Below are 23668 nucleotides of genomic sequence, written 5' to 3'. Positions count from 1 at the left end.
ACATGAAAGCAATTACTAAGAAAAACCCAGTGGTAGTAGATTCAGCCTCAGAGGGGGGCCAATGAAGTTCCCCCTCCTTGTAGCGAGTTGTCAGTGTGTCAAACACACACACCATAGTGGATTATATAATGTTCTCTCTACGTGCGTGCTGAAGGGTACAGCATGGTGGCTGGCTGTTGCAGTGACACAGATCAGAGGAAATCCTGCCTAGGCTGTCCCCTAGTGATGGAGTTCAAGTTAGTTGATAATCTTCTGTCTGAATTTTTTTTTTTTTTTAAAACTCATCATCTATCATCATTTTTAGATTAATAACAAGTCATCTCTCATAAAATATAAACAAATAATATTCTTTATTGTATCTAGAAAATTTGGATTAAACTCAGTTGAAACTTAATCACCATTCCTCTTTTCAGGTTTAACATATTTTGCCTGCATATTATTTTTACTAAAGTGGGACTGAACCACTGTTAAATTCCTTAAAGCATCCGAAAAAAAAAAAAAAAAATGAATATTAAAAAGTCAAAAGCCTAAATCTGCACCTGGGTCTATGTGGGAAAGGCAAATCTAAAATAAATACTGAAAAAGATGGAATAAAGAAACTTTTTAGTTCCTCAGTGGGGAAATTGGATGACGTTTGAGACTCATTCTATACATAAAAAGTGTGTTGATCATCGCTGTCATCTTGGGTCCTCATCATTTCCTGTTGGGTAAACTGGCGATGCCCGGGCAGGGGGTCTCGGGTATTTATTATCTCGGACAGCGCGAGGAGGCGGGGGCAGTGAGAGCCCGCAACGTCACGTGTCCTCGTGGCCCTCCTTCATAAACATCGAATTCACCTTCGGCATCGAAGTGTCACGCAGCTCCGCACGAGCGAAGAGACGTCCACCATTCTTGTTTTCCAGCGAGTTTAAAGCGTCCTCAGCGCAGGACTACGACTCGTTTAAGTCAGATATAAGACAACGTATGTAACCATGGCTTAGTGCGTCAGGTAGAGATTAGTTGTGCCTGGTTTGTTGAGCAGGAAGTAGCCATTGTCCTAATCCGGACAAGTCGGGAACGACGGTGCGAAGAAAGCAGGAAAAAAGACTGGAACTTCAACTAAGCATTTATAACTGGGTTTAGCCTGCAGACCAACCCCTTCGAGGGTTTTTTTTTTTTTTTTGTGGGCACATAGATAGTCGTAAAAATAACAAAATGGACCGAGGTGGCTGCCAAATGAGTGGAGGTGGCGGTGGTGGCGGCGGCGGCGTCGACCGACACGGAATGATCACCCTGGAAGACCTGGAGTCCTTCTCCGAGGACCAGCTATCAGACTCCGGCAATGGTAGTCTTGAGGAAGGAGAAACGATGGAAGACGAAAATTCAGACCGACTGCTACATTACTGGCAGGAGGTAGCGAGGGGACACCAGGTGGAAGTTTCCGAAGGTAAAAAAAAAAAAAAAAAAGTAAATAAGAATAGTGCAAGAGAAAAAAAAACGCAACAGGCCAACTCACTTTGTTTACTTTGCAGATCAGAAAGCCATCCTAAACTGTCCTGGCTTTTTTTTTTTTAACTAATCTTCTTTTGAATGTAAAGTTTCCTGTAAAGTGCACAGACAGATTATAGGAAAACAAATAAACAAAAATAATACACTGACTACTTGTTTAACTTCAGTGAGGGCTCTCAACTTTCTCAAGGCGTCCCACCATGTACCGTACACTGACCTAGTTTCCAGCGAGGCACACAGACAAACCAGTTCCAGCCAGGACATTCCCTACGCTTCAGGCACCCATGTGTTTCAACTAGTTATTTTTTAAAATGTGTATTAAAAAAAAAATAAAAAAATAAAAAACTTAGTAAAAAATGATGAATAGGTATTTCACATAACATACTAATAAATTGTGATATAAAGGACTGAACTACTGTGTTAGAACATTGAAATGCATAATAATAGTGTCACAGCATGGTCATGGCACTGCAAGAGTCTCTGAGGGACATCATAACATCATTCAAATTAGGGTTTATTATTGGTTTAAAATACTTTAAAGTAACATCTCATTGTAGATGAAAATTGTTCTTTTTTCCATATACTTTCAAAAGCCTACCCAAAACTGTTAATGTTTTGCACATGTACTTCTTTGGCCCAAATCTAAATAGTCTGTTGTCATTTGCTGACATTTTAAGTAGTTTAAACAAACCCACATGTTTCACTTAAAGTAAAATAAATAAGCACAAATTAATATGTCAGAAAATTCAACCGGGCTAAACAATCTAAAGTTTTATATACTGTAATTATATAGTAGTAGCATACAGAGTGGTCTTATGATAAAGTGGTAATGATGTTAGTTAAATGTAGATATGCTATAATTTGAAAACCTCAATATAATACATATTACTCGCAGATCACAGTGCCCGTCATCTTTGTCACACAAATGGTCTCTCAAGATGGAATATGTAAAGGCAATTCCACCATATATTAAGGAATATGACATCTCTGAAGCATCTAAACTAGTGCGTATAGGATTTAACAAAAGACAGTTCCCATGATGGCGGATTTAATTTATGTCACTATAATAATGTTACTGTAACAGTGTGGTATTTAAAAAAACTCCACAAAGTGGAACTTACAATTTGCTTTCTTTAAAAATCTGACCAGACCCGTACCATTAGGTTGCAGAACACAATAGTGTTTGAAATGATATACAAGAAAAGTCGAAAAGACATATTTCTTTGTTTATCCACTCACTTAATTAGATGAGCAGAAATAAGACAGATCAACAGAGAGGAAGGCTTCACACCTATCTCTGCTGGTGGTCAATATGTCCATGTGTTTGTATATGTTCATGTGCATGACATAATGGGCAGTTTTCTGGAATATGTTCTGAAGGGCTTGAGGTTAAACTGCTCCTGATTTGCTCCTGTAGACCAATCTAGCATGTGACTGAATAAAACATTTGGTGGATGAGTCCTTCAGGCTGGACTAGTGCTGCAAAAAATGTTAACACAAATGTTCTAAGGTAGTCTGAACTCTGTTTTCCATGTAAGGTCTTTCTGTCGAATCTGAAAAGGAATTGGATAATTTTTAACTTCTAAATATTAACCTTTCATGATAAAAACAAAACATTTTATAGTCATACATAATGAGTTCAATTCTATGGGGAAAAGTCAGATTTGCTTACCAAGAGACCACAACGACGCTCTTCAACTCTGGAACCTTTGAAAACCATTGCTAATAACAGATCTAAGATATACAGAGCTGAACAAAGAACCCACTGAGATAAGCTAAACTTTCCACAATTTAATTCCCGCATTAGCATTACAATTCACTTTTGGATATAAACTTTTATTTTATAGTTTGTGTACAACTAGTGGGTTCTCTGTGTAAACTAGGTGCACAAGACCTTTTGTGCGTGCATCCCCTAAAGTTTGTTGTAAGTTCCAGCGATATATTGACAGAGTCTGAAGTATCTCTGCCTGAAAAACACTGTAGTCTGTAGGGGTGGAAAATCAAATTGAAAAATTGAATATTGGGATTTTTTGCTTCACAATTCTGATTTTTTTTTTTTTTTTTTTGTTTGTTTTTTGTTAAACATTTTTTTCTTCAAATATAAAAAAATCCATAATAAAATTTTTGTCATTTTTATTGATCATTTTACTTGTCTTCTTGGGCATTATAGCAGCATAATGATGGTCTGGCTACTGTGCTTTTTTTTTTTTTTTTTACCTAATTCAAATTTAGAAAAATGACAAGTAAAAAGAGTTTGGTTTTTATTTTTGTTTGTTTGTTTGTAGTCTACAAAACAACAACATCGGGAAATAATGAGAATCGCAATTTAAATGTAATCAGCACCCAAAAAATCAGAATCAAATAAAATCGGGAATAAACATATCGTCACAGCCCCTGTAGCCTGACTTCCCAGAAATGTAATTGTTTCATGGCGACACAGATTGCAACAGGTACAACTGGGCTGCTGTCTTTAACTATGCATATTTCTTTGCTCAAATGTGATGATCTGGTGAGCCTGAATGTAAAATGTAATAGGCTTGTTTATAAATATAACATCTTATCCCATAGTTTACCTGAGTAGCTCTGTGCTTGTTTTCTCATTTTCAAGGTTGTAACAATCTAAATGCAGTCCATGTCTTAAGATGCTGCAGACATTTCAATAACATTAACTGTTGTTTAACATGTATCAGGTTTTCACTAATGACCTGAACATTTGCTGACTTACTATTATAATATTACATTTTTTGTCGGTGATTTGATGTATTCAAATAATTTGTCGTAATACTTTGCATCCTTAGTTGAATATTTAACTCCATCTTTTTATAAATGAATGTATTCAGTAAAATTATTCTGAACTGTCTTTATATATTGTGTACAAAAATCAGACTTCTGTTTGTATCTTTTAAACATCAGGTCTAAGTAACCAAGTCTAGGTAACTCTGAATGCTGTGTAGGAGTCAGTAACAACAAAAAATGAGCAAACATACTGATGGCTCGGCTAGCTTTCTTCAGTTTATCTGGGGTTTATTTTGGCTGCAGAATGTAAGTAAACTCATTCGTATAAATTGTTTGTGATGGGGGCTTAAATCATTGATGGAAAGTCTTCAACAGTGTACTTGTTGAACCTCAGGTTACTTTCAAATTAAATAAGGTTGATTACTTAGCTATGAAATTTGTCACTGATCTGGTGATTCTCCTTTTCCTTGAGGAAGCTTGACAGTGCCCAAGTCTATGGCTGATAAGTCAAACTGGTTGTGTCCCTTACAGATGCAGATATAAGCTCTGGGTGAAGGCAGCTATCTTAGTTGAGGTTGCTTGTATTACCACAGTATTTCATTTTAGCAAGGCAGATTTCCCACACCACGTGTCACCTCTACCAAAACACAAATTTGGGCCAGATGTCTGCTTTGAAAGAAGTTTTGATCATTTTATTATTTGCTGCTCAACTGTGTTCTTCTGATATATCACCCAACATATTATTGTAACATTGGCATGACACTAAATCCATGTGTAACTTCTGCGTTTCAAGCCAGTATATGCAATACAAAAGTGCCCCTCTACATCAGGATACCAATTTAAGAAATTCCCACACCTTGAGTGACCAAGTACTTCAAGAAAGAAGCTCAACAGAGTGGTACATAGTCCCTCTGTCAGCTGTTGTTTTGTCTAACTGTAGACACTTAATGCATGGGTATAATGCTCATGTGACTTATATATAGAATGCTGTGGCTTAGCTGTATGCCACTTATGCATGGAAATATAAACAAGCTCATGCTACATGTAACGCTTGCTGTTTATTCAACATGTCTGTGACAGCACCAAGGCTACCCACTGGGAATCCTGTAACAGAGACTGGCACCTTCGCATCCCTGTGTCCTGAGACACACAGCACTAATTGAAGACTTGAAATGAAATCACTTGCTGGGACTTTTTGACTCGGAGGGGATTAGCTACTTTGCTTCTACTGGTACTAAGGTTGTGGCGTCAGTACAACATTGTAGCTAAGAACACAAGCCCACAGTAAACTCCTTTGCTCTAATTGGGATGGAATCGGATGGCGTGGGACAAGGTGGAAAGCTCTCTTTGTCATAATCCCTTTTCACACTTGCATCGCAGCTGACATTTTCTGAATATCACTCATGGGGTTTGGACATGACAACACAAATGAGTGTATCAGACAGACCAGATTATTCTGCCAGTTTCTGAGCAAAAGGTCTGGATAATGTCAGAATATGATCATGTGAGAGTGGAGCAAGCAATTGGAATGTGTGTGCTCGTGTTGTTTTCTGTACCATTTTTTTATCTGCTTGTTTGGATATTTTGGTCATATTGGCATTGATATAAAAAAAAAAAAATCCAGCAGTCGTCATGGATGTTGCCATAGTAAAAGAGCTCTAGAGCCATCCATCCTATTTTATAGTTGTTAACTGTTGGCACTTTTTAAGTCCTCTCCACTAAAATTTTCATACGAGACAAAGTTACCATGAGTCTTTTCAGTGTAAAACAAGGTCACAAGAGCAGAGAGTATAAAGTGATGTGTATGCTTGGAGTGTGTCAAGCATGCAAACAAGATGGAATTTTATTTTCCAAAGTTTCAGGTCAGAAGGAGCCAATTAAACAGCTCTCTGCTACAAGTCATTTTGATCTTTTTGGTATGATTTTCTGTGAAGGAATTTTTCTATTTGTTGTTGAAAACAAGCTTCTATGTTTCTTGTTCCCACCATCATTATTGCATCAATCACATGGCAATCAGACTGATGCAAAATGGCAGTAGAGGGTCTATCTTACTGAAATCATAAACTCACTATTTCATGGAATTAATATAGAAAACCCATATCTGCATGTATTAGAACTTATTTTATTCAGATAGTGTTTATTGAAGACCCTGGAAGTAATGCTGAAGTTGTCGGTATGTTTTAGAGGGGAAAGACAGTGATTCCAAGGTTATTAGTACTGGATCAAAGGCTGACAAACGGTACATGATAAGAGCTCTGTACTGATAAGAAAGCTCAGGTATAAAATAGGGGCGTGGGTTGTTTGTGGCAACTGTTTTGCATCAGCACTGTGCAGATCTGTGCATGCTTTCATAGAAAAAATTACTTTTATGCACATACAGTACAGTTGTGCCTGGGTTTTTCCCCTCCAATATTTGTCTGTGATAAAAACACACACACAAACTAAGAGATGTGGGTTGATTGCAGAACATTCATTGTCCATGTTGAGCTTTCTCATAACTGGCAATTTTGATTTCATCAGATCCTCTGATAAAAGTATCATACTGCTGAAATGTCAACTCTGTTTTGCATGCAGACTCACAGCCCACAGCTTTGTTTGCCAAATGATTGGTCACCCTAATATAACCCTCTGACCCAGTTGTCCTTCATGGCATCGACTGAAACTGGGACTGGGACGGGTTCACCATGTGTACTGTGTATTTGACATCTCAACAATCAAACAAAACACTACTGTTTAATCTGACATGACTGATTCATCGTCATTAGAAAATTGTGTGTTCAGGTACTTTTGCTTGTTTTTGTGACAGCTGTTTTAGTGAGCATTAACCTATAATCTGGCCTTTTTTGCTTTTAATCATTAAGGTCAATGCTAAATTCCTTTTAGCAGTTGTAGCTAAATTAAAACCTCTGTAAGAAGTGTGTAGCAAGTTTGAATTCCTGAGAGGGATATCAGGTGATTTTCTAATTCGAAGCTCAAAAGAAGATTTAACTATAAAGTTGATCCATTAAAAACAAGTATTTCAAAACCATTGGCTAGTGATGTAGACTTTGCTAAAACCACTCTATACTGACCCATGGTCGGATTTACACAATCTTCTCTCCATCTGCTCTAATTGACATTCCTGTCTGGAGCATCATGGAACTGTACATGCATAGTCAAAACAAGAGCACAGCCAGCCATCAAATTAATGTAAGGGAAGAGATTTTATAAAGATAAAATTAATTAATACATAGTAAGTAGCAATGGATAATAAGTGAAAATTGCATATTTTGAATCTATTTTGATTTCCTAAAAATGTGAACCTAGGACAATATAAAAAAAAAAAAGTATGTTTACTCTTTATGCAGTATATTCCTTTCCCTATTACTCAAAACATCTGTTTTAAGCCATCTGTGTACATCTCATAGATATATTTTATTTTGAGCTAACACACTACTGTTCTTGACTAGGACCTAAACTTCCCAGCTAATGTTTCATTTTTTCTGCCTTGACAGATATGGCGGAACCTATCCAACAGCTAAGCAGCAACAACCAAGGACGTAGTCAAAGAGAACATGTCCCCTACACGCTTCTTACGCGCAAAGAAAAGGTACTTCTCATTTTTAGAAAGTATCATTTGAAGAAAGTATCTATCATAATGATTATATCTGCAAATGCAGCTAAACTAACTTGTTAAAGAATACTTATTAAAGAATATTTTAAACAAGTTGTTTTGTTTTTTTTTAAATTTTTTGTTAAATCTATAGTATCTGTAAAGATCTTATATCTGTGTGTGGGTCAGCTATTTTTTCTGGTTATATGATCGTGTCGCTGAAGCTGTTTAAACTCCTTTGGGGACCATATAAATAAAGAGGCCTAATTGGTTTAACGGAAGTTAATTAGTTCATTAGAACTTTGCTGAAGACTCCAGTCAAACAAAGGACAACCACGGCTCCTTCTTCTCCAATAGGTTTTCAACGTCATGTAAAACAGCCACATATTTAGATACCTGAGATGCAGAAGCAACAAAATATTTATTTTAGTCAGTGTAATTTACCAAAAGCCTGCTGCTGAGGTTTTTTTTTCTATCATGTATGCTTAAATGTTATATTAGAAATTGCCTTTTATTTTTCAGTGTGGGGAGCTGCTATATGAGAAACGTCACTATGAAAAAGGCCACTGGGCTTGTATAACAATGCGCGAGGACACATATGAACAGAGCATCTGCTATGGTTTCATGAGGATAATGAGATACATCTGCCAGCAGAACGCGACCGGTAAGTCCAAGAAGAAAGCAGCACTGAGCTTACACAATTAGGTTCTAGGCTTTTTGAGTATCTGTATCTTATATTTCATGTCCGGATGTTTCTGAGCTAAAAGATTGTAGCTTAAGAAATTCTAAAAGGAGTTTCCATTTTTTCATACAGGTAACTACCTTGGCATGACGCTGCCCATTGTGACAGTGGTCCGCACAGATGAAAACCATTCTGTGATTTCACATGATGTCACCGTGGCATACTTCCTTCCCCTTGAGCACCAGGCCCAGCCTCCACAGCCTTATGACAGTGACATTGTCATAGAGGTCTGGCCTGCCACTACTGTATACACAAGGTTAGTAAAGAATTAAATAATTCTGATTGAACTCAACGTTGGTGATCAGTGGAATTAATATGGTTTGTGTTTTTCTCTACCAATTTCTGTTTTTCAGGGCCTTTACTGGTTCCACCAATGAAATGACCATCATCAATCAGATTAACACCATGGGTGAGTTGCTGGACTCACCAGGAGTGTGTGTTAACGACTCGTTTATTGTGGCTGGCTACACCAACCCTGCTCACAGCAACCGCCAGAATGAGATCTGGTTCCTAGAGCGACGCTGATAGCAACACAGCATCCTGCCAGTGACCCCTGAGCCTCAAACTCTTAACACTGCCCTAGCTCAGCCACAGCCTCAGGTGCATCTGTAGTCATCTGTAGTCACCATCTCTACCTGAAATGACCACCAGCCCAGCACACTCCAGAGCTGATGAGTTTTCATTTAAAAAGAAGACAAACAAGCTCAGTCGTTACTTTAATGACTTTTACTCAATGACTTTTCTTCTGTGTTCACTTTAGATAGATTCTTTGTTTCATTTTACACACAAGATAAATATGCTGAATTTACACACTGCCATATGCTCATGAATACATACCAGATGCTATGGTGGAGCACCACATTCACCTCCTGCTTTGAGATGGCTAATTCCCTTTCCTGAGCACAGTGCCCTCTTGTTGAAAATTTAGATAGTTCTAACTGTTTGCACTCTAAACAAGGTGACCACTGAGTGGTGTCAGAAACATGCAGGGGTCTACTCATGTGTAAGGTACCAGGCTTGCAGTGGACATGCAGCCTTGCTACACTGTCTGCACAGCCAATGTCTAATCATGTGCAGGACGATGTCTTTCGTTACTTGATATTATTGCTCCTCTCTCTTTCTCTAGCGCTGGATGATTCATTACATGCTGCAAGTCTATGGTTTTCACACTTCATATTATGTGTGAACAGCAGGTGTGATATTTATGAGCAGACCAATAATCAACAAGCCAATTTATGGGCCACTAGCCAAACCCTACCAAAGGGTATGTTAAGTTGGTAATGATTTGGACAGATAGGAAGGAGGTCTGCTTAAGGCTTCAAAGCCCTTTGTCCAGTAGACGTTATCCAGACCAGAACCAGAGGCTTCAAACATAAATAGGTGCAACAGAAATCATAACACTAATTAAAAAGAAACAAATTACTTTGAACTTTTCATTTTTGTGTATGTGAATGAATGTACAACTACAAGGTATCACACTCCGACAAACCAAATGCTCTCTGATTATAGCGCTGAATGACAATCAAAAAGTACAATAGATTACATACAGTCTTTTCTCTGAAGTGTAAGTGATGCAAAGTGATGCATTCGTCATGTTCCACTTGTTTACACAGGAGTATTTACCAGTGTACCTCTTTGTCATGCTCTTTTTACTTGCTACTCTGTGTCAATGTTAGTAAGCATTCACTAATGTATTGCAAACACTGCTGCTGCTGATAGAGACAAGCAAGAAAATAAATAGTACACAGAGAATATCTACTATGATTATTGTGTTTAAAAATTTAAGAAAGCTGAAATTTTGTTTTAAACTGTTTATATTTTATCACCAATTAAGAAGAGTCTAATAAAGCCAGAGATATTTGTAAGTTTTTTTTTTTAGCTATATTTTAAAATTACACTTACCAATGCAATGCATTCAAAAGTAAAACAAGCGATTATGCCATCTTGGCCTGATATTTGCAGGAATGTGGAGATGATTCTGCTCTGGACATGTACATTTATCACTGGGGTGTCAGTGAAATATGACTGGAAGTGAACTGGCTCAATCATCATTCTATGGATATATTTAGTAACGTGAGAGGAGTGTCCTAAGAAATGCTAAGGCAAACAGTTGAAGCTGACTAAATGTGTGGAAAATGAAAGATAAATTCAGCCCCAACTGGAAAGAAGTTAGCCAATTTAATTTTATATATATATATATATATATATATACAGAGAGAGAGAGAGAGAGAGAGAGAGAGAGTGTGTGTGTGAGTGAGAGTTTATGTTTAGGTGATAAAGTCATCTAAATCCAAAGAATTTATTTTTAAAATAAATCATAGTAATATTAAAGTGTGTCAACACTTAAAAGCCATGATACATGTTAGTTGGTTTTTCCTTTAACAGTCTTGCTGTAACTTTTATGTTGTTTTGCCCCCTTTCTTTTTTAGTGTTTTGCATAAGTGTGTTGTACTGTGAAAAATTCAAGCACGACAAACACGTTACTGTGGTTTTCTTTGTTCAATAAATATGTGCTTGTCTCCTGTCTTTTGCGATTTGTTGTATATAATGTTACTGAACTGCATAAATGTGCTTCAAGTAACGACATTCAAGTCGAATGGTCCAGGATTGTAAATATAAAGCTCATTTAAAAAGGAACATATGAATATTTTAAAGCAATACATGACATTACCTGCTTGATGATCACAATCTGCTTTATATGTGAAAGGTTTTGTCATCCATGTTTGTACCAGGTAACAGCTATTGTTACTGCAGAAAACCCCCAAAGGTTACTTCTTCCTTTTTATGGGATCAAACCAAGACACCACTCCCTAGATAGGTTTAAAATGTAGAACTTAATCCACTTCAGAACATGAGCTGGTGCCAAGTTACTTAAGCACAGTAACACGATGATCCCTTGAAACAGACACAATCACAAAGACCTGCTAAGGTGCAACCTCCTGTATGATACAAAAGATAGTAATGAAGGCTTTGCCTGGTGAAAGCAACTTGTGTTAAATCATGATTCATGTCACCCATAGAATCATACTTTACACCATAAGTTACCATATCATCAACAAAAAAGTGTAAAATTTATAAGAAATAACTCAGCATAAACTTTAACACAATACCCTAGATGTTCACTGCTCTCTGTCTGTAAACCCGCCATCCACGCTTAATCAAAACCATAATGAGGAGGGTTAATACAGATTGATTATGACTGCCTTGTAATAAAAGTCGGTCAAAAACTGAGGGGAAAAAAACATAACTGAACTAAAAACACCTGTCTGCATGACTGGTTCATTTTTCTGATTTACTGAACAGTTATTAAATTTTGCCTGCATGACTGCGATAATGCTCATTTGACACTCAATATGGTGACACCCTCTTTTTTTGGCAGAGGAGAATGAAGGTTAAGCAGGTTGTAGATGTTATCTAGTCAGGTGGGTAATATGATGAGACAGATAATGATGTTAAAGCTACTGAAGATTTAAAAAAAAAAAGAAAATTAAAAGGAGGTACTCTGCAATTAATATCAAAGTCCAAAGAAAAATCTGAGAGAACAGACCTCAGAAGACTTACACAGCAGGAAATACAACAGGTCTAAACTTTCAAATGCAGGTGTGAAGTTTCAGCTGTCCAGCCAGATGAAACATAGATGCACACTTATAAAGCAGCACACACGGTGAGCAACCGGTGATAGGGAGGAGCATTAATAACCATTAATTATTAAGTCTACCATAACTTAAAACTTGACCCTTGAGTGCAAGAGGATATTTTCTTTCAAGTTAAATTCAGCAATTTTGATATGAACTAACCAGCCCATGAAAGAGATGTGACATGTAGAAAAGATTTAACTTGAGGTTTTAAAACAGAATCATAGCAACAACTAACCACATGGTGGCAGCAAAAACCCAAAATATATCACATGGTCAACTCAGTGGAGCAAAACACAGCAAGCTACAATGATGACGTTTAAGTATAAAACTAGCCCTTTCATATTTGAGTGTGAGGACAATTAAACTAAACTAAACTTATAGATCTAATTGTATAGTTTAACTTTACCTGAATTGAATCAATTCTCTATATCGTTGAGAAATCTGAATGTGCCTACCTGCAGGTAGCGTGCCTGATGAGCAGAAAGCGTCTCCCCCAGAGGGACCACAACTTTCTCCACACTGCGCTGGTGGGAATGAGCCCGGATGTCTGGGCTCTCGTCTGAACGCAGCTCAATATGGGATATAAGTAAATTGGAGATCACAGACTGCACCGACTGAAAGGATGGCATCAGGGAGGAGAGATGTGGGAAAAAATTAAGAGGCAGTTCATATTTAGATCACATTAGTTCATAAAGCAATGCATTCTTCTCACTTTTGTATCTCCTCCTGGTGTAGCACTGAGAGCCAGGATGCGGAAATGCAGAGTCTGACTGCTGAGCTGTCTGATCACCTGAAAACGAAAAGATTCAATGTTACTTTTATATTAATTTATTAATAAAGTGTATTAGAATGTACTAGAATGTAAACCTCTGCAAAGAAAGTGAGGTCATTTATCCTGATAAAATCTACCTATCATCACATTGCAATGCACATACAAGCAAAAATTTGGAAGCTTTTCCCAGTTTGTGAACATCTTTTTTCCTCACCTGACAGTATGCATGGTTGCCCAGTGCCTTGTGAGCTTCATCAATCACTACACACTTGACCTGCTTGGCTGGGCAGGTGTCTCTGGACAGATCATTCACCATGACCTGAGGGGTGAGGAAGAAGACCCGCTTGGACCGCCACACTTCTTGTCTCTGCTTTGCTGCCGTACTTCCTACGAATCAGTTGAGGCAAACCTTGTTAGCACAGGCTAAAGAAAGGGAGAATGTGTGTCTTTGTTTTTGTGCCATGAACTTGTTACCTGTCAGCTCAGCCATGTGTGCCTGGGGGATGCCCATAACGTTATAACAGGCCTCTATCTGTTGAGCCACTAGAGGTTTGGTGGGTGCCATGAAAACTATCTTCCCTGTTGGATACCATCGGTAGAAGTTGTACATAACCACAGAGGCAATGAAGGTTTTCCCCAGACCAGTAGGAAGACACACAAGTGTGTTCTTAAACAGGGCAGCCTCTGAGATCTTCAGCTGGTACTCCCTAACAGGATAGTTGGTGGGATAGATCCATACCTTAGCCGAGGAACTGTCAAATCCAGGAAAGTCTGGATATATTTCTCCACCTGAAGAGGTAGAAGAAAGGGCTGCGTTTTCTGTTATTACATGGTTGTCATCTTGGAAAAAGTTAGCATTATTAAGTTGCAGGCTCTTTTCAGCTTCGTAGACTGCGACCACCATCAGGTCATCGTCGTCGTCAACTTCAAATTCAGGTATAGCGTCATCTGTGCTTGTCGGTTCCTTTGACACATGCGTTTCTCGACCAATTTCTGTCCATAGAGGATTTTGAGGAGGATTAATTTTAGCTACCTGAGCAAAGTTGCTTGAGGTTGGTTTGCGCACTCCAGCCTTCTTTTGCACATCTTTTCTTGTTTGTTGTTGTTGTTGTTGTTGTTTGTTTTGGGGCACAGAAGCACCCCACGTCTGAAACAAAGTTCTCTGACTTGAACCACCACTCATTCTCCTCTAGGTTTGACACAAAACTTTAGATGAAAGGCGCCATGTGTGTCCGGCAACATTGCAAACGGAACTCAAACTAAAACACAATGTATACTTCCGCCAACGCTTTTTCAAAATATAACACCACAGTTATAAAAACTGTTAAAGGTACACCTAAATTGTAATACATGTTTTTTTAAATGGTTTAGTTTTTTTTTTTTTTTTTAATTATAGAGGTAAAATGTGTAAATGCACAATAATGTGGTAATTTAAACAAAAGCAAACTTTTAATTCTCAAACTAAAACACAATGTATACTTCCGCCAACGCTTTTTCAAAATATAACACCACAGTTATAAAAACTGTTAAAGGTACACCTAAATTGTAATACATGTTTTTTAAATGGTTTGGGGTTTTTTTTTTTAAATTATAGAGGTAAAATGTGTAAATGCACAATAATGTGGTAATTTAAACAAAAGCAAACTTTTAATTTTCAAGTTTGACACCGGAACTGACTAATACATTGCAGTTCAAATCGCGCTCTTTGCTGAACTGTTGTCATGTAACCAAACCAATGGACAGCAACAAGCTAGAGAAGATTATTTCACATTTTCAGGTGACAACTGGGATGCTTTTCGCTTAGTAAAAACTTAGTTGTGTTGCACATATTTCCAACTACTAGCTTTGATATGTTTATGTATTTATTTTATTAGGAAAGTCGGCCTCTTTAGCTACTATGCTAACTCTGGGGAAACAGCTGTTAGCGTTGGAGCCAGGCTCTGGCGTCGGCCTCCCCAACTATTTCACATGGTTACTATGGTTGCTTCTCGCTCTCCTCTAGGCATGTGCACGTGGATACCGAATGAGGAACGAGGTTCGACTTGCGCGTGAGGACTTTGAGGAGATTGTGAAGGAGATTGACGGGAGTCAGTCCCATCTAAGGTGGACTGAGACAGTCATCTCCATTCCCCACTTCACAGACATTGTAAAATACATTTGTTAGTTGTGAGAGTTTGCTTTAATTTTTTTTTATTTTATTTTACTTTTTTTTATTGTTTGTTCTTAATGCTTGTGTACCATGCATTATCAGGGCGGTCCATGTCTTCATCCTGGCATCTCCTCGATGCAGCCGTCAGAACCAGGACAAGACGTTAACATTCACCTGAGATCAGCATCCATATCAGATAAGAAAAGAGATTACTGTGTTCTGTTGGAGAGAGAAGAACCAGAGAGAGATGATTCACATGACTGTGTATGCAGTAGTTCTGTTAGTTTGGGTGGAGAGGAACAGAAAGACAGCACTATGGAAAGTGCAGATGGAGAGGTGATGAAGAGCACAGGGAGGTCCTCCACCATCTGGAGCAGTTTGGAGTTAGACACGAACAGTTCCTCTCATAAAGGTAAGAGCTGCATACAAAACTACACCACACAGACTGCAGCATGTTCATGTAAAATAAGGCAAACATAACATATAATCCTCAAAGTTTATTATTTTTTTATTACTCATCTATAAATGATTTCTAAGTTTTGCGACTACATTGGTGTCATGCTGAAACATCCAGGTTAGCTTGATGTTAGACAAAATGATTGACATAACACATAGTTTCCAGCTTTATCAGCCTAATTTATGAAGTTTAGCACCAGGTAAAACCAGCATATAAAACAAATTTACCCCTCCGAACTAAGTACAGAGCACAAGAAAAAGTGCCAACATGGTTTTGTGATTGTTGTTTTAAATTCAGCTGAATTTGCAATACTAATATTTCAGAATAAAAGTTCAGTTTCCATCTTTTTCAGAACTTTTTTCACACAGCTGTAACAACTTAAGACATTACAAAGTGATTGATTGTTACCACACAGATCTCCGTGAGACTACAGTGGGTCTGAAAACGGATTACCTTAAATGTTTGAACTCTATTGTAATATTTATAACCGAGTTGCAACATATTGCCATATTCAAGAAATCTGCTTTCTTCTTATAAATAAATGGTATAAGTAAGATGTCAATTGGTCATTGATTGATTTGTTGATTGATTTAGTTGGATTGGATATTGTCAAAAAAGTAACAAAGGCCTAATGAGTCATTTAACATATACAATCCTTCTTTCAGGTCGTCAGAAATGTGACTCAGTACAAGAGGTGCCCCGTACCCCCGAGGCCCTGCGTCTCCATAGAAACACACTGACCATGGAACTGCTCTGGTTGCAGCAAGCCATTGACAGCAGGAAAAAGGTAAGAGCAAAGAAAAAGGACATGAAATGCTTCCTTGCATTTACTTAGCTGCAGTCACTGCTGTAATAAAACAGCCTCAGCTGGAAGACTGGACGGCTACGTGCAGTGGTAACTGCAGTGGTGGTAACAAAATTTTTATACTCTACAACATGTGTACACACACACGAACACACACACACATATATCTATCTATAGATATAGATATGTATGTATATATTATTCTGCATGAACATTTGCCAAGATTTAAAAAAAATAAATAAATAAAAATAAATTCACTGTTCAACTGAATCCAGAGAAATTAGGATCCACTTGTAGTTACCCTGAGTTGGATTCAAAATTGAGTTTAAAAAAAAAAAACCTTTGCTGAGAAGAAAACTGCGCTATAGGTTATATCTTCTTAAGCAATCCAACTTAAAAGTTTTTTTTAGATATGCTGCATGTACTAAGACTTTCCCATTCTGCCATGTAATATAGTTGAACTCTGCCACAGAATAATTGTTTTAATGTTTTTCTGTTCTCTCTTTCCCTTTTTTTCCCCTTTTACAGTATTTGTCTCTGAAGGATAGACTGAGTGTAGCTTGATGGTGTGGAAGTCCAGTTCAACTGTGAGGGATGATGACATTTAAGTGAACAGAAAATTGATTACTTTAAATGTTATGTTATTTATAATGTTATGTATACATTTGTGTATGAATATTTTGTATTTTTTCTACTATAGAACTGAATAAATTGTATTTTTTTATACAAAATTCTTTTTGTGTTTTCTGCTGATGTTTTTGCTTGAAGTACTTAATAGTTTTGCAAGAAAAAGGTGTAAAGGTCAGATGTTACAAACACATTGTCCTAGAAGCTCAAATTTCCTATCTGGATCACAATGCATAAGGTATCATTCATCGCTTACAAACATTCACATTAAGTCTCCTGTTAAACAGCTGTTGTCTTTGGATATAATGTTTTTACAGAGAGAAGCAATTAAAGCTAAACTGAAGAAATCAAATATAGCTGTATAATATATTTATACAGATGAAGAGTTACATCGGAAGATTTCTTTTTAGTGGCCTGTTCTGGGTAATTAGTTTGCATTATTTATTTGTCAGTAATGTTTGGTGAAAATACAGAGGTTATCTTATTGATTCAGTTTGAAACACAGGGACCCACCCATCCTCCCCTCCACTGCCCGTCTCTTTTGTTGTGGTTTCTGTCGATGGTTTTGCCCACAAAGCCAGTCATTGCTGGCCATGCTGCCATGGCAACCAGGAAATACTCACCGCCGTCAGTGTGGTAGTGTCTGTGCAAGAGGGGACAGAGAGGAGCGGAGTGTGGCGAGTATAGGAGTCAAGACGGACCATAACAGAAGACACTGGGTTTCCACCTTTGGGTTTTCTGAAGTCCTCATTCATCCTCCAGGTTTGTGAGAGATCAGTCAGTGTCTGTATGTCAGAGATCACCTGTTTGTATTTACGAGTGATCCATGAACATTTATGACGAAAAGAATGCATATATGTGATAGACTTGCTTAGTGAGGTTTCTGTGGACACAAACTTTTTTTTTTTTTAATTGAAAATTAAATGGATGTGACTTGCTTGTTCAGACATGGCAACCAGCACTGCTGCTACATCTCACCTGCCTCCAGTGAAGAGCGTGGTGGTGTATAGGAATGGAGACCCCTTCTACAGCGGACGAAGATTTGTGGTCAACCAGCGTCAGGTGGCCACTATGGAGGCTTTTCTGAATGAAGTGACCCAGAGTATTGGAGCTCGTCTTGCTGTCAGGAATCTGTACACCCCCAGGCAGGGCCACAGGGTCACAGACCTCCAGGATCTTAAGACGGGAGCGCAATATGTTGCTGCTGGCTTTGAGAGGTTCAAGAAACTAGAGTGAGTCCAAAAGTCATTTAATGCACTGATCACAGTATCTTATTTTTGGTTTATAGATCACATAATAGGAACTTTTCTCTCTTGAAAATGAATAAATTTGACTACTTGCAATAAAAGAAGAGCTTAACTTAATCTATCTGTCATCTTTATGTGAAGCTACCTGAATGCAGGAGCAAAAAAACAGCCTGCCACTCGGGAAGAAACCCAGGTAAAGTTTTAACTTCCATCTTCCTTTTAAGGTCACTAGTACAGTCCATCATTCATTAATCCCACATCAGCTAAGAGGAATTCACTACCACACTAATATGTGATCCATTTAAACACCGGGCAAAACAAACACTAAAAGAAGCTCAGTGTCATGATTTGGGTTTTTCTGTGCTTTGTTTTTGGGCTTCCTGTTTTATTTTGTAGTTTTTCCTGTCTTGGTTCTTGGTTAGCTTCTTAGATTTCCTGTTCATTGATTTGGTTCACCTGGGTTCATTTGTTTCACCTGTTTCTCGTTCGGTTTTTCCTGTGTATTTATACCACTCATGTTCACTCATTGTTTGCTGGATCATTTTGTACCTTAGTTTAGTTTGTCTGTTCTGAGTTCCCTGGGTTCCTCTGAGGAAAATAAATCTGTCTGAGTTCTGCATACCGGCTTCCCTCATCTCTGCAATTGGGTCCACACCACATCTCCACTGCTTTCGTGACACTCAGGGTTTTTCATTACTGAGACATGCTCACATTTGCCTGTTAAATGGCGGTATGTTGTTATGTTAGCATCAGCTGTACAAGGTTCACCCTTAAACACTTCCTATTGATTGTCATGTTATTTAGAGGAAAAAAATGGTTAATGACCGAAGCATCCATCATAATGTTTCCTGCAGCTTGAAGAATACTCTTTTAAGCCTGCTTTTTAACATTAGTATCATTAATTAAAGCTTGATATTATACATTTTTACGTGATTGTTATAAGGGATCGGTTAATCTATTATTGGAACTTGAACCTTGGGTGTAAACTGATATTGTGATGAGGGTGATAGCAATATTAATAAAGAAGCTCCATTTCTATGCATGCATATAAACACACAGAGCCTCTCATGCTGTCAAGTACTTGCTTTGTATTTTCACCAGCTGGCAGGAGTGACTGATTTTTCAAACGCAGAGTGTGTTCGTAGTTTTAGGCTGTCAGTGTTTTGTGAAAAGCTTAAAACAGTGGAGGGTAAATGTGTGTGACTTGGGTGTCTGCCATTTGGAAAGCAGATTTTTTCCAGAGTCTTTGGGTTTTAAAGACTTAAATGCCTGTGTTGTGGTTGCTGTGGAGCAATGCAGGAAGTGTGCCTGGATGTGTGTGTTTCATCCTGCTGGTGAAACAAAGCTTCCACGTAACTCTGTCAGGGCCATGTGCATGTCCGGGCAGGCTGAAAGTCCAAATGCCCAGCTTCCTGACTAGCTGTAAATTAATTAAATGTGTGCGTCCTTACAGGTGATAAAAAGATCTGCTTTGTTCAGACATGGCTGATCATATCCAACTGTAAAATTACTGATGTTGGACAAAGTGGTTAAGAATCCTAGGAAGATGTCTCAGATCAGACATGGCATGTAAATGTGCTATCTGAAGACTCTTGTATTGATGTTAGTTTCCATGGCTGCAACACTCGAGCTGATACAAGTGGAATAGTTAACCTGTTATTACACATTGGGGACAAGTGAGTTTGAGGGAGGCAGTGACGTAAATCTGACAAAGGAATTCGGATTGGTAATAAGAAAATGACAGCACTGATGTTCTACATCTAAATGTCTCAATGTCTCCCACCAGGCAAAAGTAATCCAGAGGCCAAATGTTTCAGCCAAATGGAGGAAGTTCGTACCGATGCCTTGCATTATACAGTGAGTTAGACTCATAAGCTACAAGCACACATTTATTTATTGTTATATTTAGATATCTGAGCTTATCTTTTTAATAGATTTGTTCACATTGGTTTCAAGCCTGATTAAAGAGTTTCATGCAGTATGCCCTTGTATAATAAAGTCTGAAATAAGCTTTATTTTCTTTAAAAGGGACATTTGGCATTTAAAAGTGTGTATATACAGAAGGTAACAAATGTCCTGAGCTTAAAAATACAGATTTCAGTTTCTCTCATCTTATAATAACATCAGTTTATCAGTTTAAACTTTTCAGCCATGGTTTTCTTAATTTACATTCCTCTTTTCATGTTGTTGCACAGTGTTTTCCGCAATGGAGATCTTCTGTGTCCACCATTCCGGTTCATCATTCCTCGGAGCATGAGACAGGATCTGGAACAGATCCTGAGTCTGATCACTGAGAAGGTCAGCTTACGGACAGGAGCGGTGCGCAGGTCAGGGACATGGTCAGGCATTAAGTCATACTTTCTCTCTGGTGAGTTCAGAGACACTGAGATCTTGTGCAAACCTTTTTATAGGTTGTGCTCTTTGGAAGGAGTGACTGTGTCCTTAGCTGAAGAGCTGGAGACCGGCCGCTGTTACGTTGCTGTGGGAACTGAGAGATTCAAGAAACTTCCATATTTGGAGCTCTTGGTTTCAAAAACTACAGAGAGGTATTGTAATGTTGGGTCCTGCGATGGTTACTCTGTTTTCTCTTTAAAACAACAGTAAACACACTCGGCTTTTGACTTTTCTTAACTGACAAATGATGCTGCTGTATTTTCTAGATGTTACCCCGGAAAGAGGAGACTGGTGAAGAGAGCGGAAGTAAATTTTCTTCTCTCTACTTTCAGTTATTCATTTTATTACCATGTCAAAAACAGTTCATCTGCAGCCTGTCAGGTCTGAATGACAGCTGTTGGAGGTTGAGTGAAAATCAAATGCAGAAAAAGTGTTTTTCCTCCTAGAACAGGAAAGCGGGAAGTGGTCCAGAAGACCAATACAGTGACTCAGCTCTCCTCGACTGCCCAGAGGTAAAAAAAAAAAAAACAATGCGAAACATAATCTGCCTTTGTTTTTATTAATGCTATACTGAGATTGTTTATTTGGTAACTCAATTTACACATCAGAGTAAAAACAATACTGAAATTATTTTTGTGAATTGCATACATCATCCTTCACATATTAAATCAATTAATATTAAGATGAAGTCATGAATTTCAGTCAGATGGTCGCAGAGTGAAGTCGACTGGAGATGAAGCTTCAGCTCCGCAAGACTTGCAGCTAATGAGCAGGAAAGAGGGAGCAGAAGAGACCTCTGTGTTATTTGCCAGGCCGGTCAAAGTCAGCAAGAACCGAATACAAACAAGACTTTCGCTCAACAATGGATATGGTTAGTCTTCAAGGAAAGTTCAATTATGTACTTTTATATAAAACATCTTCAGTATAAAAATACTTATAAACTTTTTTTTTTAACTGAAATTTTTTGATTTATATTAATGACAGCTCAGCCCAGCATATTCAGAAGGGCAGGAAGGAAGAGAAGGGAGGAGGTAAGAGGAGCAGAGGAGGTGCAGGAGGATGAAAATACAGCGACAGAGCTTCCTGTTGATCAGGTTAGCTTCAGCATATAAATAATTAAATGGTGAAACACAACAGTAGGAGTTTAAAATCTAACAAAGATACTGCAAGCCTGGATAAACCAAAATCTGATTCTATTTCTTGACTGAAAGAGAGTTGCAGAAATAGTGGAGGATGAAGACCTGAATAAGACAGAGGATCCTCTGCAAAACACTCGACAGGTACGTGCTTTTTAACGCCACGGAAACAAGCATCACATTCACGCTCTAATAGAGAGAAGGGATATTTTTTCAGCCTATTTGTAAAATAATCTTTAATTCCCTGCCACTGAGTCAGTCTGTTTTCCTTAAGGAACACGCAGAGATGCCGAGTGAGCAGCACAACAAAGAACACCGACACAACTGCAATGGAAAACAGGTAATGTGGATTTGAGTGGGTCTTTATATTTCGACAATCCTTAATGAAATGATTCATTTTACGTTTTTAATGTAACTTTTTTTTGTTCCCCTATGAGAGGCTCTACCATCTGATCAGGAGCAGGAGTCCACATCTAAAACACCGGTATATACACCCACACACCACAGCAAGTACATAATAATACATGTAATGGATTCTGATGAGTGCATGGACAGAAAAAAATTTTTTTTGCAGCAACCTGTTTTTCTTTTCTTTTTTTTTTTCCCATTTTAAAAGGAGGCTGAGTTGAAGCAGAAATCTTCAAAGTCAAGGCCTTCATCATCCCTCTCAGAGGGAAAGACCAGGGAACAGGCAAGCTTACCATCTTTTAAACACAGTAGCATGTCACATTTGACTGAAATCTTCGTTATGGCTTTTAGCTTTTACACAGATGAAATGTTTTGCTGTGACAGGAGAGGCCACAAGACGCCTCATCATCTACACCAGAAAAGAAGCACCATCAGGGGGAGGCCACAGTATCGTAGCAGCTTCTCTGCCTCAAACAGAGTCACTGTTGCTTCCAAAATGCAGCTAAAGGACCATTTGGTTGAACTGGTAGAGTTGTAACTATGGTAACAAGCCAAATAACATTAAATTATTGTCTTTGGTTTTCAGATGTTAGGTGTTGCCTGACAGTGATATTTTAGTGTAACTTAGAGCTACCCATGTCCATGTGCTCATCGTGTTTGATGGAGATAACTGATGCCGACACTGTATTGATGTTCAATGCTGCAATTCATTCTACATGTACATAAGAATCTTTATTTTAGAAAAGTTTTAGGCATGTGTGTTCTCATTTTGCCTAGGTTTTGTAACTGATAACAGATGAAGAATTGTACTGCAAATGAAAAAAGAAACAATCATTTTATTTCTACAATATGAACAACAAATCTGTACAACGTACATGTACAAATGAAATACTGTGAAAATAAAAAATATTCATTACAGTTATCTGCCCAGTGTATTTAATTTGTGCTTTAAACAAACATGTTTACAACAGGGGATAGTCTATTTTTAGGTCCTTTATAAATAAGAGTAACATTTACCAATACAACAATACAACATGTACCAAGGGCAGCAAAAAAAGAAGGGGGACGAAGAGCAGAAAATTAATCCTCCGGCTAAACTATCTGACTGCTTCAGTGTCCAACTCCCATTCAAAGACCAGCTGCAGGAAACCGAATGCAACTGCCATAAAATGCCCTTGTTAAACCAGAAGTTGACATCTAATTGGTCCATTTTAAATCCCTGTGTTGACTGCATGTTGTCTCTATAGCATCTATGCAAATGCCAGTCGCATGGAGGGCAGCGGCGTGTTTACCAGTAAAAGTTAACCACTGTTTTTATTGGGAACACCATAATTCAGCCTAGCCTCACAGTGAACCCTACATGAACCTGCTTCTCCTCCTTCAACTTTTTCTTCCTAGGAGAGGCCTTTTGAAGCTAAAGTGTTGTCGCCTGAATCTAAATTTTTCTCCATTCCTGCCTTGCTCCAGCTCTAGCTTT

General features: G+C 38.1%; 4 protein-coding genes across 4 annotated transcripts in view; 3 read left to right on the top strand and 1 right to left on the bottom strand.

Annotated features, from left to right (window-relative positions):
* fancm (FA complementation group M) overlaps nucleotides 1-14151 on the bottom strand; it is a gene marked incomplete at both ends in the record, with an annotated part of 37326 nt that extends 23175 nt beyond the window's left edge. The window contains 4 exons of the mRNA XM_079261619.1: nucleotides 12652-12810; nucleotides 12909-12986; nucleotides 13183-13355; nucleotides 13443-14151. Coding sequence (XP_079117745.1) covers nucleotides 12652-12810; nucleotides 12909-12986; nucleotides 13183-13355; nucleotides 13443-14151 — 1119 coding nt within the window. The remainder of the gene's footprint in view (nucleotides 1-12651; nucleotides 12811-12908; nucleotides 12987-13182; nucleotides 13356-13442) is intronic.
* On the top strand, nucleotides 836-11084 carry soul3 (heme-binding protein soul3). The gene is made up of 5 exons (XM_079262142.1): nucleotides 836-1426; nucleotides 7719-7813; nucleotides 8339-8480; nucleotides 8631-8814; nucleotides 8912-11084. The coding sequence occupies exons 1-5, from the start codon at nucleotides 1195-1197 to the stop codon at nucleotides 9081-9083; spliced, it is 825 nt and encodes a 274-aa protein (XP_079118268.1). The 5' UTR covers nucleotides 836-1194; the 3' UTR covers nucleotides 9084-11084.
* A 535-nt stretch (nucleotides 14152-14686) lies between the features above and the next one.
* On the top strand, nucleotides 14687-16971 carry iqcc (IQ motif containing C). The gene is made up of 5 exons (XM_079262057.1): nucleotides 14687-14745; nucleotides 14971-15114; nucleotides 15220-15529; nucleotides 16240-16361; nucleotides 16908-16971. Exons 1-5 carry the CDS (start codon nucleotides 14704-14706, stop codon nucleotides 16941-16943), a joined length of 654 nt encoding a protein of 217 aa, XP_079118183.1. The 5' UTR covers nucleotides 14687-14703; the 3' UTR covers nucleotides 16944-16971.
* Nucleotides 16972-17945: 974 nt separating this feature from the next.
* Nucleotides 17946-23664, top strand: dcdc2b (doublecortin domain containing 2B; the record flags this gene model as incomplete). Its single annotated transcript, XM_079261618.1, has 12 exons — nucleotides 17946-18238; nucleotides 18395-18446; nucleotides 20040-20110; nucleotides 20449-20580; nucleotides 20665-20799; nucleotides 20914-20953; nucleotides 21094-21159; nucleotides 21350-21518; nucleotides 21632-21741; nucleotides 21859-21927; nucleotides 22058-22123; nucleotides 23590-23664. The coding sequence occupies exons 1-12, from the start codon at nucleotides 17955-17957 to the stop codon at nucleotides 23662-23664; spliced, it is 1269 nt and encodes a 422-aa protein (XP_079117744.1). The 5' UTR covers nucleotides 17946-17954.
* Nucleotides 23665-23668: the final 4 nt, after the last annotated feature.

This window comes from Telmatherina bonti (assembly GCF_933228915.1).
Source record: "Telmatherina bonti genome assembly, chromosome: 22".
NCBI lineage: Eukaryota > Metazoa > Chordata > Actinopteri > Atheriniformes > Telmatherinidae > Telmatherina > Telmatherina bonti.
The sequence above is the reverse complement of the archived record's forward strand: the minus strand, read 5'-3'. Positions and strand labels throughout refer to the sequence as shown.

What these genes read in the sequence shown, in the direction of transcription:
- soul3 (XM_079262142.1), top strand. Translation starts at nt 1,195, where the DNA reads ATGGACCGAGGTGGCTGCCAAATGAGTGGAGGTGGCGGTGGTGGCGGC. An exon ending in CCAGGTGGAAGTTTCCGAAG is followed by an intron (nt 1,427 to 7,718) that starts GTAAAAAAAAAA and finishes CTGCCTTGACAG; the next exon opens with ATATGGCGGAACCTATCCAA. An exon ending in GCCACTACTGTATACACAAG is followed by an intron (nt 8,815 to 8,911) that starts GTTAGTAAAGAA and finishes TCTGTTTTTCAG; the next exon opens with GGCCTTTACTGGTTCCACCA.
- iqcc (XM_079262057.1), top strand. Translation starts at nt 14,704, where the DNA reads ATGGACAGCAACAAGCTAGAGAAGATTATTTCACATTTTCAG. An exon ending in AGATTATTTCACATTTTCAG is followed by an intron (nt 14,746 to 14,970) that starts GTGACAACTGGG and finishes GCTCTCCTCTAG; the next exon opens with GCATGTGCACGTGGATACCG. An exon ending in TTCCCCACTTCACAGACATT is followed by an intron (nt 15,115 to 15,219) that starts GTAAAATACATT and finishes ATGCATTATCAG; the next exon opens with GGCGGTCCATGTCTTCATCC.